The 16,246-nt window shown below is 37.1% G+C and overlaps 1 protein-coding gene across 1 annotated transcript in view; it reads left to right on the top strand.

Moving 5' to 3' along the window:
• The first annotated feature begins 2,397 nt into the window (after positions 1-2,397).
• IQCM (IQ motif containing M) overlaps positions 2,398-16,246 on the top strand; it is a 161,521-nt gene continuing 147,672 nt past the window's right edge. Inside the window, exon 1 of the mRNA XM_067468472.1 lies at positions 2,398-2,560. Within this exon, the coding sequence (XP_067324573.1) occupies positions 2,398-2,560 (163 nt within the window). The remainder of the gene's footprint in view (positions 2,561-16,246) is intronic.

Genomic DNA, 16,246 nt, shown 5'->3' with positions numbered 1-16,246 from the left:
GAAATGTGAATTGGGGAGTTTCATGTATCTATTGTGTATGTTATTTTTACTCCTTTATTTAGTGCATTATATATATGTGATAACATCCTGAAGAAGATAATTTTTCGAAACAAGGAGAACATACCGGGAGACCTTGTAGGAATTGTGTTACCTAAGGAAGACTCTGCTGCATAAGAAGTACTCCTTAAAAGACTGTGTTGCTAAAAGAAGAATTCTTTTGAAGATAAAGACAGAGACTGTTGAATTCCTGCACTGAAATCTACTCCAGGAAAGGATGGACTTTATTGTCTCTAGTCTACTATTCATTACTTTATGTTGATAAGATAACCTACATTTACTTATAATGTGCTGATAACATTACTGTTAAATGCTATAAATGCTATAAAGTCTAGACAATTTACTCCATTAGAAAACATATTATCCTGATTTATATTATTTTCTTGAGAGTCTTATAAAATACACATACATACATTCTTGTTTCTATGTTACTATAGATATTTGTGCATTGTTTGCTACATGGAGACAAGCCCACTCAACATAGTTAAAATATCACATTAACATTCATAAAACAGCTCCATAAAATAATATAAAATATACAACAGCATAACACTGTATAAAACAACAATTGAGCAAACAACCAGTGACCTGAAATAGTAAATAGTTTCTAGGCTCTGCTTTATCAGTGTTTTAGAGGTTGTTGTGGGTTTCTGTCTAACACTTTTCTCTATTTTTTCTTTGTGGAATGTTATTTTATCAAAGGCATATAAACCTAGAATCATTAATGGATTCCCTGTGAGTTATGGAGTTTATTTCTGAGTTGACATATCCAAGATTGCATGTGAATATATTATTTCAAGTATGACTTAAACTGCTGTTCCTTGCAATTTCTTTGGAAATATATAAGGCTGATTACTTTCTCTTGGGTTTCAGGATGAGTCATGCATTGAAAAACATTCATGATCTGTTTGCTTTCTTAAAATTGCATGTGCAGAACTTTCAATTTTTTTCTGACAGAAAACAAAAAAAGGTCATAGGTTGGTTATTGGAGAATTATGCTGCTCTATGGGGACAGTAAAAAAAAGAGGAAGATATAAATAGTATACTTCCAGAAGAATAGATCTAATAATAGGACAACAGAAGAGGATGGATACCAAGAATGAATTATTTACACATGCCTTTATAGATGTTTTTTAATTCACTGTTCAACGGAGAAAAGGTTGTGGGCCTGAAAATAGTTGTTCTTTTATGATTTTGGGGTGCTGAAAATGAAAATGACATTTAAAAATGTATATTGGCTCTAGTTTTTATGATATAAGCAATCACGTGATCACGTATGGTTGAAAAAATGCATATTGCGACTTACACTATGGAAGATTCTAGAATATTCCAGAAAGTTTGATGACGCAGTATTAGTGCTGTGTGCAAAAGCCAGAAAGCCCTATATAAGGCCAGACTTTTGAACAGTGAGGGTCAGTCAGGTGAAGACTGAGACAGTATCATTAAACATCGTTTTACATTGTTCTTTTTACTGTAGTTATGCCTCGTACGTGTGTAAATAAAGCACTATGGAAAAATATCAAGGCAAATGGACTTCGTCAATGCTGTCAGACTACTGCTGGAGCATTGTAAGAGACAATCCTTTCCTTGAATACAAAAGAAAAGTCAAGAGAAGCAAACAGGATATAAACTAAAGTCATGATTAAAGCGACATTTAAACTTTCAGACTTTTCAACTGCATTATGCCTACTAATATAGTTTCTTGCTGCACAAACATAAATAGACTAATTAAATAAATATCTCTCATGTATAAACTATTGGCAATATAATTTGACTAAAATTTAGTAAATATTCATGGTTTATATACATGCAGTAAGGTTAGGTGCATTATCATAATATTAACGAATTACCTATTGTGGAGAAAATTGAAATAGCTGTTGCATAAAAACCAGAGCCAATTAACACATTTAATCATTATATTTGAATTCAGCATGTTAAATTTATTAAGAAACGGCACATTTCGTTTCCGCAACTGAGAAAAACTGAAAATTTGTAGAACAGTGTTATTTTATTGTCTTTAAAGACAAGAAGGGCCAAACTTGGAAGAATTATGTTTTTGGATAGTCATAGAGTTGGGAGAGACCACCAGAGCCATCCAGTTCAACCCCCTGCCAGGCAGGAACACACAACCAAAGTACCTCCAACAGATCGTAATCCAACCTTTGCTTTAAAACCTCCAGTTTAGGAGACTCCTCCACACTCTAAATAGTATATTCCACTGCCAAACAGCTCTTACCATCAGGAATTTGTTTAACTGGAATCTCTTCCTGTAGTCTTAATCTATTACTCTGCATTCTAGAGCTGGGGAAAACAAGGTGACATCCTTTCAAATATTTAAACATGGCTATCATGTCCTCTTTCAGACTTCTTTTCTCCAAGCTAGACATACCCAGTTCCCTCAGCTGTGATCCGTTAAAGCAATTCCCTTCAAACACTCAGAATGATTTTTCCACAAAACCACTTCATGAAAGTGCAGGGAATCCATATGTCCAAGAAGATTTTGGTGAGATAGGATGATGGGTGCTGCTGTTCCTCCAGGCTACCTATGCAGACAATCTCATCCCTATTTGAATAATTTGTTGTATGCCTTCAGGTTGTTTTTGACTTATGGTAACCATAAGGTGACCCCATCATGTGTGTTTCTGGAGCTGAGGGTGTGTGATTCAGATTAAATGTCAAGGATATTAATGCCATGCATGAATTCTGTATATAAACATGCATAGAGGAAAAAAGCATTGGCCACCTGCCCTTGTTAGCAGCTTCCCTTGCCCTCTGTTTGTGGAGGACTAGGATTGGAAGCTGAAAGCCTCTATGGCTTTTGGCAGATTTCCACTAGAATACCAATTTCCCAGCTTTTCTAATGAGATAGAGGACACCTGAAGGGGCCTAATGTCTTTATTGCTTTCCTCTCAATTTTCTCACCTGAAGTTGTTTTTTGAAAAAGTAATTCCGCTTCTCAGTTGAACATATCTTCAGTTTTATTGAATATGCCTTGTTGATTTCATTACCTTTTCAATTTATTAAAGGCTTGCTTTTATCTCTATTTCTACCCTTCTGATATATTTGTTATGGCCCATATCCTTAATAACTTTGGCTGAACAGTTCACTCTGCCTTTGGCTGCCCTTCTCTTTTTCCCTGCAGCATTAATTCACACTCCACTGCGTATATTTTTATTGCTTGCCTCTTCTCAATTTCCTTTGCAGCTTTTAAAAAATCCGTCTCAAATCCCTGACCTGTCTATTATTGTACCATGGGGGATAGGGAGGCTTTTCCCAAAGACCAATGTTCAAAACTCTTCTGGAGTTTCCATCAAAACAACTGAAATGTTTTTAGTTTATTATTTTGTCTCTTTTGGGCGATTTTACAAATATGAGTTATTTTGGATATATTTTCACCGATGACCACATAGCAAGGGATTTAAAGATTACTCATATTCATTAATTGTATCTTCATTATAAACTGGATTGGTAAAATAAAGATAAAACATTTAGATATATACCATCTATGAAATATATTAAAGTAAAGTAAAAGTTTCCCCTGACATTAAGTCTAATCGTGTCTGACTTTGGGGGGTGGTGCTTGTCTCCATTTCTAAGCTGAAGAGCCGGTGTCATCCGTAGACTACATGGAGCACCATTACCTTCCCGCCAAAGCAGTACCTATTGATCTACTCATATTTGCATATTTTAGGTTGGCAGAAGCTGGGGCTAACAGTAGGAGCTTAAGACTTGAATAGTTGCAAGACACAATCTGTGGCATTGTTTTGCAGCCTTATCTCATCTATAAAATGAGAATTCAGTCAGCTTGGGGTGTTAAATTGCTAACAAAATCAATAGCACACAAACAACATAATGTCCAAATTATTGGATAGTTCACTATTCTTTAGTCTAGAAATTAAAATCTGCAGTTCCATACACAATTGCGCACAACTATACTTATGTCTCAAAACTTGGCAACATGGCATATTTTGCAGTAATATTATATGTAATATTAAAATATTTTCTTGTTCCTATTCAAATGAACATGGCTTTCTGTATCCTTCTTACAGTGCTTTTGAGCTACTGTAGGCTTCTGATTGTTTCAGCAGCATTATTTATTTTACATTGTTTGGCTGAGACCCTACAATAAATGCCAACATTGTGAATTGTGTGTGGTCATGGCAGGCAGCCTGTATGCATAATGCGAGAGGCGTTACACAGAGGCAATGCCTATTCACACTCTACTTATGTGTACTGAAATCTGGTACATCATGTAGAATGAGTCACATGCTCTACTCTTGTTTTCCTACTATCTGTTGAAAATGACCATTATGCATTGTGTGACAAAATCACTCTGCATGAGTGTTGCGGTTTACATCTGTGCATGTCATTAACAGGATATCAGCCTATGTGTGTTCTCTCTCCAGATCAAAAAATCCTCTGCTATAAGCATGAGTTATGCGTCTGTGGAAAGAGGAGAGGATAATGGGTGTCCAGCATTCAATATTACAAAGAAAATGCAGGAAATGGAATAATAAGTTTGATACTTTTTGTTTTTTTACTCCCTTTTAATTATGTTTAACTATGTTTATTATTTTATTCTTAATTTATTATATTTTATTTTTTAATTGCCGCCTTCTGTTTGAATATATTTTTTGAACATACTCTGTTTGTATATTGTTTTTGTGTTGTGAGCCGCCCTAAGAGGGGGTAGGGTATAAATAAAGATGATGATGATGATGATTAGGTAAAGGTTTTCCCCTGATATTAAGTCCAGTCATGTCCAACTCTGGGGGTTGGTGCTCATCTCCATTTCTAAGCCGAAGAGCCGGTGTTGTCCATAGACACCTCCAAGGTCATGTGGCTGGCATGACTGCATGGAGTGCTGTTACTTCTCGCTGGAGCAGTTCCTATTGATCTACTCATATTTGCATGTTTTCAAACTGCTAGGTTGGCGGAAGCTGGGGCTAACAGCGGGAGCTAACCCCGCTCCCTGGATTCGAACCTACAACCTTTCGATCAGCAAGTTCAGCCGCTCAGTGGTTTAACCCACTGCATGCATATATATATATATATATATATATATATATCATTTCTTTTATATCATCAAATCGCTGCCAACTGTGAACCGCCTTGAGTCGCCTCTGACTGAGAAAAGTGGTATACAAATCATCATCATCATCATTTAATAACTTATTAAACGCCCTCCCTCAGAGAATGCTCTAGGCGATTTACAGCTAAATTATAAAGGATGTGGGATATATATATATATATATATATATATATATATATATATATGATAACTAATATATAATATTATAATACTAATATTATTAGTATTATTACTTTGCTTGTGTTATCTGGATGTATTTGTGATTTTCCTTTGTGTATGTTGTGTGTATGTGTAGTGAATTAAGCTAGCAGAATACAATGGCTGTCTTCTTCAAAAACTTATTTTTAAAGAAAAAATCCAAACAGTTCAAATTCTAAGCACTCTCTAATGTAGCTTTTTAATGTCTTTCTTTTATATGGAACACTGTGCTCTTCCACTTCTTGTCCCCCAGGACATACTATGAAGCGACAGCACAAACCAGCATTTGAAAAATGTGATATTCCTTCACAACTATTTAGTGTAGCCACACCCTGGAATGTAAAAAGTAATTAAAATGTTAAATATTATGTATTAATGTTATATCCTTCATTGGGTTAAAAATAGCTTTTTGCAACCAGTTATTTCTAAGTGTTGGTTTTTGAGACAGTACATCATAATGAAGACATCCCTGTAGCCAACCTAAGACCATTATTCACTATGAACTGCTGCTTCTGAGAGCTTCAAGGTATTCTGAAACAGTGTATGAATATTGCAGAAGGCTGAAGGTGAGTTGGAAGTATTAACAAAAGCCATGTGGCATAATAGTGCAAAGAGAAATAATTCAGTTGATCCAAAGATGCCATAGATGCAACCCATATTATTATTATTATCAGCATCACAAGATATGGGGCCACTCCTGAAGCATGTAAGATTTTCAGAAAGCAAATGGGACTTCCTTTAACAGCAGCTCCTCCTATGCTACCAAAAAATGTATGAAGTAGAAGAATCGGTAGTAAAAGTTATTTAGAATGGCAGAAATTGATAAATTGGCTATGAAGAAAAAACCCAAAAGAACTTTATCAATACTGGGAAGCATTTCCAAATTGCATAAAAACAAACAAACAAAGAAAAGTTTTTTATGGAAGGCTTTGTGATTTAATCTTTCCTGCTAGAATTTTCTGTGTGGAATATTTAAATAACAACTATTAGGCTAGAAGGAAGAATGAAAAAAATATTTCATTAGGAAAGAAGGATATAATTATATATGGTTGTTTTCAACCAAAAGGATGAGAAGCCAATACAAAGGGATGAGCGAAGGGAGGGAGGAAATAGTGTAATTAGGAACAAACACTGTATAAATGTTAGGAAACATTATTCAAATGTATATGTGTGTGTATATGTGTGTGTGTGTGTGTCTGTTTTATTGATGTTCTTTTTGTTAAATATGCTATATATATATATTTGCTACACACAGAGAGAGACACATCCTGAACTGCTTATTTTGTTCCACCTACCCAAGTCCTAGAAAACAATGTGTTTGTTTTCAGTACCATGCAAATCCTAAGAATACATATTAACACTTGGATTGGAGAACATTTTTCCCAGCCTCTGTGACTGACCTAGAAGGACCCGATATGAATCCTCTATGCCAAATTAGCAATGTACCAGATTAAAGGATTAAACTGATGTACATCATTCTTTGAGGGACACAAACAAACACACTATCAAATGAGCTATGAAGGCTTAATTAGGCAGCATTGTATGAGATTCAGTTCAATAATCCAGTAGCTGGAACGTGTCCAGAGGAGGGCGACTAAAATGATCAAAGGTCTGGAAACCATGCCCTATGAGAAGCATCTTGAAGAACTACAGAAGAGAAGGGCTGCAGAAGAGACATGATAACCATTTATAAATATTTGAAAGGAAGCCACGAGGAGGAGGGAGCAGGTTTATTTTCTGCTGTCCTGGAGGTTAGGACTCAGAACAATGGGTTCAAATTACAGGAAAGGAGATTCCACCTGAACATTAGGAAGAACTTCCTGACTGTAAGAGCTGTTCAGCAGTGGAACTCTCTGCCTCAGAGTGTAGTGGAGGCTCTTAATCAGATGCTGGATGGCCACCTGTCAGGGGTGCTTTGATTGTGTTATTCCTGTATGGAAGGGGGTTGGACTAGAATTCACAAGGGATGAAAATGTCACTACTTAATTCTGGATGGAGAAGAGTCTTCTGCAGTGTTCTCAACCTGTGAGTCCCCAGAAGTTTTGGCCTTCAACTCCCAGAAATCCTAACACCTGGTAAACTCACTGGGATTTCTGGGAGTTGTAGGTCAAAACACCTGGGGACCCACAGGTTGAGAACCACTGGACTACATAATAATAGCAATACTTTATTTATAGGCTGCCCTATAAATTGGCAGTCATGCAGCAAATAAATCTCTTCCGACTTGTTCCGGGGAATGCTGTTGCAAACTGATGCTTTATTCAAAAAAAAAAAGTAAGATAACAATTATTTCCCAGACTAGACTCAATGGGATAAAAAGAATGGAAAGTAAAAATCGTGAGTTTGTGAGCTGATAAACCTTAATTGTTCTTGCAGCTTTGTCAAATGGGTTCCAAGTTCAGACCCATGATGATGATGATGATGATGATGATGATGATGATTGAACTACATAGAAAAAAGAGAATTGTTAACTAAACAAAGTACTACTCAAAGTGGTGGCCAACAGAACAGTGCTGGTCTATGAATTATCAGATATCAGTTCCTGGTGAGTCAGCTCCTCACATTACATAATTTGAGAAGCAGTAAACTAAAGTGCTCCCTCCCAACAAATTGTATATCTGTGGGATTATGTGTATGCATTTTTTTCAGGGATCACAAATGAGGCTTCAAGGGCCATATAGAATGCATGGATAGTATTTTCCACAAGCCTGTTATAAAGGTAAAGGTAAAGGTTTTCCCTTGACATTAAGTCTAGTTGTGTCCAACTCTGGGGGGTGGTGTTTATCTCCATGTCTAAGCCGACGAACTGTCCGTAGATGCCTCCAAGGTCATGTGGCCAGCATGGCTGCATGGAGCGCCGTTACCTTCCTGCTGGAGTAGTACCTATTAATCTACTCACATTAACTTGTTTTCGAACTGCTAGGTTGGCAGAAACTAAGGCTAGCAACAGGAGCTAACCCTGCTCCTTGGATTTGAACTGCTGACCTTTTGGTCAGCAAGTTTAGTAGATCAGTGGTTTAACCTGCTGCACCTCCGGGGACTCCTATTATAGATAGGGAAAAATGTTTGGAAATACTCCGCAAAAGAATACAATTTTCTTAAGACTACAAACTTTATTGTGCTACAGAGAAATTCTAGCATCCAGCAGACTTTCCTTTTTCTTCTACCCTGTCAACTGAAGGTCACTTGGATTTAAATGGGTCAGACTGAGTAGCATATTAGCTAGGGAAACAGTTATTTTTAACCAGGTAATTAAATGATCATGGGTTGAGAAGCGGAAGAAGATTACCTTTGTTACTGTTTCATGCATCCATTCTGCACTCTCCAGGGCTAAAATTTCAAAACACAACCCTATAATGTTATGTCAGATTTGGTTTCAGAGAGAAATCATAATGCTTGATTCTGCTTAGCAACATATAGTGTGTTTGTGCGTCTCTCTGTGTGTGTGTATGTGTGTGTGTAGAACATCTGCTTCCTTCTCAGCTGGAATTCTCATAAGGATTCTACTGAGCTCATCTCTATCTCATTGCTGGCATTCAAGTGGGCATGATGCCATATTGCTAGGTGCAACAAAGTTCAACTAGGCATTACTGATTAGAAGAAGATATATTACTCTGTGTCTTATACAGAGGTGAACCAATGAGATGTTCCTCTGTAGTCCCCTGGTGCATAGAGCCCTTCCACAAATAGCAACAGTACAGCTGTGGTAGTAAATCAGTTTCTGAAAACCCTTCTTTGGATTTCACTGGACAATTCTATAGTAGCATGTTCTATTGTTAAAGATGCATTTACAGCATGACCACTATAGAAACTGGGGATATGGTCCAAGACCTCTGCAACTGTGGGTAACTGTGGGTATTGTGACTATAATTGGGTTGGAAGCATTCCATGGAATAAAATACATTTATTTATTTATTTATTTATTTAAAAAGTATGATTTAAGAGAAATAATTAACTTTATATGCACACCATTTGTATGTGTTACTTAATTTTGATCTTATTTATTTATTTATTTATTTACTGTCTTTGTATACCGCCTTTCTCAGCCTGTAGGCGACTCAAGGCAGTTAACAGGGTAAAATTCAATGCTTACAATATCATAAATACAACTAAAAACATAACATATAATAAAAATTAAATATATCAATAAAATATAAATCCTTGTTAAAAACATTGTCCGGTCTCATTGTCATCATTCCATTTTCCTATGTCAGTTACTCTGCATTTGGAAACACTTGTTCAAAAAGCCACGTCTTGACTTTTTTCCAGAATATTAAAAGGGAGGTGGCTGATCTAATATCTATAGGGAGGGCGTTTCACAGCCAAGGGGCCACCGCCGAAAGGGCTCTGTCTCTTGTCTCTGCCAGACATACTTTGAATTCCTACTCAGTCATGGAAACTCACTGGGTCAGTTTGGCAAGTCACATTCTCTCAGCCATAGAGAAAGGCGAAGGCTACCACAAATCGTGCCAAGAAAACCATGTGCAGCCAGTCCCCATGTTACAAACACCCAACTTACAAATGACTCATAGTTAAGAATGGGGGTGAGACAACAGGAAGTGAGATAAGTCTACCTCCAGAAAGGGAAATTCATTCCTGAAAAAGTTATCATGTCAAAAGGTGTCTCCGCTAAAGCTTGTTTCCAAAATAAGCCAAATCCAATTATCACAGAGACAGAAGGAGAGATAAAATCTGTTAGATAATGCAATGTTAGATAGGTATGTATTGACTGTAATTCTATTGTGCATTACTGTGTGGAAAATACAGTTCTAATGGACATGTGGTCACACACATCAACTGAAGAGTTAAGTGGTGATGTGGAACTGTGGGGACAGGCTAAAAAAGCTGAGTCATGACCATGTGCCTGACATTACGAAAACTGTATCATTTCCTGTTGTCCCTGGTTTATGACGAGAAGCCAATGAGCATCAAAGTAAGTGGCTGGAATGTGCCCTCTCTCTTGCCATGGTTTCATGCCATGTGGTGCTCTTGCCATGTGTTTTGCTTCTTGTTGTACATTGCTTATGAATATATCTTTGTGTATACTGATATCAGATCAGGGGATCCTGATGTCTGTATATAGCTGTACATAAGCAACATTTCAAGATTAAAGCCTCCACAGTGAGTTGGATGAAAACCAGAGTTCACGTGTTTTCTTATTAAAACAATGAGTGGAAAAAGATCAGAGGCTGTGCAGCAAAACTTTAACTACTGATAAAGTCTCTTTAGTGTTTGGTTTGATTTAATTAGCTTGCCTTGAGACAATCAGCACTGGGAGAACATGATGGAAGAAATTATAAATCACATACCTACTCAGTGGAGTTGTTTTTCCAACTGACAAAGTCTTCTAAACAGGGATACAGACAGAAAAACAAACACCACAGGGGTGTTAACTCTTTCCTATGCTATTGAGACAGAGAATATATGGCTGGAGTTAAACTTTAAAATGTACCTGTTGTGATTTACAAACAAATTCAACTTAAGAACAAACATATCTTGTTCATAACTTGGGGATTGCCTGTAATAGTCACCATTTGTCTTAAATGAATACATTCCTACTTCTGGGTATTATATTTCTCCAAAATTTATATTTATCATAATGTTGTACTAAAAGTATGCATGCTTTAAATGTACTATAAAGTTTTGTTGACTACAAGGACTATAAGCATGGGAATGGGTGGGTGGAGCAGCTGGCGTGAGGAGTGAGCAGCCTGATCATACACATGCAAAAATCCAGGATAAATTGAAAAATAAGATTTTTCCTAGGAAATTACAAATTTCACAATCTGTTAATGAGCATTGATAGCATGACTAACCATGCCAGGCAAGAAGTCTGAGAAACACCAGACTTTGCTGGAAATGCTCTGTCTGAGACCTTCAAAGATCTTGTTAGTTTTGGCTTCAATCTACTGGCATATCTGACTGCCACAATCCCACTCATTCAGGAAAGTGATTCATGTTGAAGTGCAAGATGAGATTTGAAATGTCTCTGTAATCTTCACTGTTAACTGATTTGCTGAAGTAGCTGGATTGCTCTGCTCTGTAGCACAGATGTCCATTTCGAAGGTGTTCATATCATTTAAAAAGAGTTTGCCACAGTGTTTAGTGTTTGGCCTGCTTTCACAGATAGATTGATTTGGTTTTTTGTCTCACCTTATAGTCTTTTTAGACAGTCATGTGCAAACGATATATGGGAAAGGTTTTGGAGATTGAGCGAAACTGCGTGTCTACAGCTAAATGTGGTGGTGTCAAGAGGCCCTGAGTTCAGTCTTTGCCCCATCCATTAACTCACTCTAGTTGTATTCAGTTCAACCTAAAGCTGACATCAAATGCATTACTTAACCATTTTTATTTTTGTTAAAAGCAGTCATGACCTCTTTCCATTTTGATACGGTGTAGCATTGGAGAAACAGAGTTTGTAGCCCCCTCTTCACTGCCATGAACCTGAAACAAATAACTTCCCCATGTAGCTGCCATTACTATCATAGAGTTCCCTTATGTTTCTTCTTTTTTGACAGCTAGTAACAGCTGCAGGAGACAACAGGGATTGGCATTATAATGTTTGGGAAAGGGTGTGCTACAGGTCCAAAGTTGCTACTTTTTTCCAAAGGAAAAGGACATTGGGACATAATCTTTTGTCTCTTCTGCATCATATTGAATTTGGCCGTTCGTCACAAACTTTGGAAAGTGCTGTAGTCCCATGTATATATTTTCCCAAAGTTTCTCCCTTGAAAAACCCTGATTGGCAAGTCAATTTCCTTCATTTACAATGTACCAAAATAAAGCCATCAATTAAAGAATGCAGGGGTAGCCATGTTGTCCATAAAACAAAATCCAAAATCAGCATTGTGGTAATACCTTTATAAGGTCAACTAGAAAATGCAAAATCCATTTCACTAACTTTCAAAGCCCAATGGCTTCTTCATCAGGCAAACATGGTAAAATCAAGCAGGGGAAGAGGAAAGGTATTATAAGAACCATGGGCCTGCATCTTGCTCAATGCTTTATGCAGAAAAGTAACTTGTTTGGTGGAAACACTGGGCAACTATGAACTGTAGATCTAAGTCCTATGTTTATCAATTTGGAAATAGTTTACATTGAACTCTATAGAAGCTGATCCTAGACAAATAAATTACTGGGTTGTTTGGAAAATTGCTCTTTATTCCTGGTCACCTTATGTGACCTTATATTCAATACAGTTATTGCTTGTTTTTTTTATATTTTCCAGAGTATTTCAAGAAATTATTCTGCACAGAAATACACATGGGTTTTGTGGGCATACATGCAGTTTTGCAAAAAAAAAAAAAAAAAAAGCCCTACTGTTTGCAGACAGCCATTTTTTCTGCAATACTGCTGTTTCTATGCAACCCCCCACACATGGTTAGCTTTTTTTGGAAGACTACTGCTTTCTGTGTGAATTTCCTTTTATGTGTCAGATTTTTAATGTGTACAGTTGCCTTTTTTTTTGCCCAAACCCCATGCAAAAATTCCCACATTTTTCTTTTTTTTCTTTTTTTTTAATTGATATTTTTATACAGTTTTTCTTTACAACGAAAGAGGGGGAACAATCATTGTGATAGAAAGTCACAGAATTTAGACAGATTGTGAAGGACAGAATTGTGGGTGGGTATGGGTGGGGAAAGGAGGGGGATGAGAAGATAGTGGGAGGGGTTGTTGGGGTAGGGGTATACACACATGTATATACAACTTCCGTTCAGTCCACAGAGGGTAGTTGTTTGTCTCCTTTATTCTTTTGCCTTCTTCTCGTAATTCTTGTTTCTTTCCCCATAGAAATTTATATGTCCAGTTTGATTTTTCCTTTTAAGTATTCTTTAAGGTATTTCCAATTTGTTTGTTTATTCTTATTCTGCTCCTCTAGTAAGCACGATAGGCTATCACAGTTCCTGTAGTCTATTATCTTCTTTATCCATTCTTCCTTGGAGGGAATCTCTTTACTTTTCCATTTTTGCGCTATTAGTATTCTAGCCGCCGATGATAAATAGAAAAAAAATTTTCTTCATTTTTCCCTAGCCCGATTTCCATTATATTTAGTAGGTAGTATTCGGGTTTTATGTCAAATTTCGTTTTTATAATGATTTGTGTATGTTCGTGTATCATTTTCCAGAAAGCTTTTATTTTTTTGCAGCTCCAATACATATGAAAATAAGTGCCAGCTTCTTTTCCGCACCTCCAGCATCGGTTATTAGGGTTTTTGCTAAACTTGGCTAGTTGGACCGGAGTCAGATGCCACCTATAGAAAACCTTAAACCAGTTCTCAACAATATTGATGGATTTGGTGTACTTCAGTTTGGTTTTCCATGCTTGCTCCCATTCACTTAATAAGATGGAGTGACCTACGTCCCTAGCCCACTTGACCATATTCTCTTTTACCACCTCCCTCTCAGTGTTCCATTCAAGCAAGTTCTTATATAATAATCTAATCAATTTTTTGTCTTTTTTCATGATTATATCCCAGCAGCTTTCTTTTTCACTGAACCCAACCTTTAGATCTTCCTTGAAGCACTGTTTGATTTGCATATATTGTATACATTTTTCTGTGAAGAATACTTTAATGAAACCCTTCAATTGTGTGGCTACTGGACAAAGCTGTCCAAAATTTTCACTACTGTATCAGTCTATCTAGATTTCCTGAGTGTCAGGATATGGGTATATGTATATAAATTTTAATCATAATTAAACTTAAGTTATAAGCTATATAGTTCAATAGATCATAGGTGGACTGGGCTGTAGGCAAAGTTCAGTTTCAGCTGGAGTCTTATGTTGGATCTGTTAGATATCAAGAGACGTAACTGGTACATCTAACCCAATACTGTCTTACCTCAAACTACATGGAGATACCAGGAACTGGAAATGGGACTTTCTGTATGAAAAGCATGTGCAATTCCAGCACTTTCCTTCCTTTGACTGTGATGCATGTTTTTTGGGGAAACATCTGAGTATCCTCTTTGTACGTTTACAAAGGGATCCCATAGTTTTACTCAATCCTAACTTCTACCTTCTGCATTATTGTTGAACCAGTAATCAAATTTTCAAATTCTGTTTTATTTTCAGAGCTTGAATGAAAATTACCATTGGTATTTGTCTAGACGATGCGGAGAACTGTTATATCATTTCAGTAAAGTAAAGGTAAAGCTTTCCCTTGACATTAAGTCTAGTTGTGTCTGATTCTGGAAAGATGGTGCTCATCTCCATTTCAAGGCCGAAGAGCCGGTGTTTTCTGTAGACGTTTCCTAGGTCATGTGACTGGCATGACTGCATGGAGCCCTGTTACTTTCCCACCAAACATTTGCATGTTTTTAAATTGCTAGGTTGGCAGAAGTTGAGGCTAACAGCAGGAGCTCACCCTACTCCTCGGATTCAAACCATAAAACTTTCAGCCAGCAAGTTCAGCAACTCAGTGGTTTAACCCACTGCACCACCAGGGTAAAACCCTATAAATCACAAGACATTAAGAAGATCCTTCCCCCTCTTTTTATGACAGCATATTTGAAAAATATTTGCAATAGGCGCATTCATCTTCTTGCTGCTTGGATAGCATGCATCTCCCCCTTTCCTTGCTGTGAGTAACAAGTGGAAAACCCAACCCAGCTATCCCTCTGATGTTCGCCCACTTCATTATTCCCCTTAAAAATTCTGAAACACTTCTTCCTTTTCAGAGCATATCAAACATCTTTCCCTTTAGACTTCCTCAAATACCTGCACCACATCTTTTCAAGTTACTCTAGCTGCTCCCTTTTTTCCCTGGCCGTAGTAGGAGAAGCTATTAAGAGCTTCACTGTCAATCACCTGGAAAGCCTCCCAGGAGAGCAAGTTAGTGTTTGAAGTCCAAACTGAGAACCAGACTGAGTGTGCTCCAGCAACACAAGGGGAAAGAAAAGGGGAGGGAGAAACTTGTTAGAGAGAAATCCTTACTTCTAGGCAAGTGAAACTGAAGTTTTGAGAGGAAGTTGAAAAATGCCTGTATAGATTTTAAGATAACAGCAGCAATAGCTTTTCTCAGCAACAAAATATTGAATCTTGGTGATTTGAGCAGTATACAAAGATTTGTATTGATGCTTGCTTTTAACATGCTCACATTTGGAGTACTCAAAGTGCTCTTGGGTGAGTGGGTGATTTTGTAAGCACCTTATAAGGAATACATGAGAGATAGGTAGGCTTTCAGGGACAGGTTTATTCTTACAGAAGTGTCTCTGAAACTGTTGAACTGTTGAGCTAGGGTTGGTGCCATCTGAGAGTGTGCATACTTGAGTTTGAGTAGTGGTGATGAAGTAAACAACAACAACAACAACAACAACAGCAACAACAACAATAGATGCTTGGGAAGTGTTCGACTTGTGATTTTGTGATACGAAATCTAGCATATACATCTCATTTGCTGTGACACACTATTTTTGTGTCAGTAAAATAATAATAATAATAATAATAATAATAATAATAATCTGTATGTCTTTTAAGGCAGCTATGAGTCATTGGGAGATTGCAATAGATGATTCAAAATCTGGCCAGGTCTTTTTTGCTTGTTGGACGGTCAAATTTCAAGTTGAAATTCAAAACAGGGTGGTCATGAGAAACAAAAAGAAGCAGACATACCTTATCAGAAAATTGTGTAAATGTGTCAAGATCTGACAATGTATTTTTGATTGTTGTGTAACTTGTGCTGCAGCATTCCAAGCTTGAAATTCCAGAGAAGGAGGCCGCCTTAGACAGTGTGCATGCATGAGCCTTCAAGTTGCCTCTCCACTTATGGAAACTCATGAATTTCACAGGATTTTCTTAGACAAGGAATCCATTGAGGTGGTTTTGCCAATTATTTTTTCTGAAATATAGTTAAAGTACCAGTCTACCCTACAGCTGATTCCACTTAGCTTCCAAGAGCAC

This window comes from Anolis sagrei, chromosome 5 (assembly GCF_037176765.1).
Source record: "Anolis sagrei isolate rAnoSag1 chromosome 5, rAnoSag1.mat, whole genome shotgun sequence".
In the NCBI taxonomy this organism is placed as follows: Eukaryota; Metazoa; Chordata; class Lepidosauria; order Squamata; family Dactyloidae; genus Anolis; species Anolis sagrei.
Note: the sequence above shows the minus strand (reverse complement) of the source record. Positions and strands in the feature narration are given on the sequence as shown.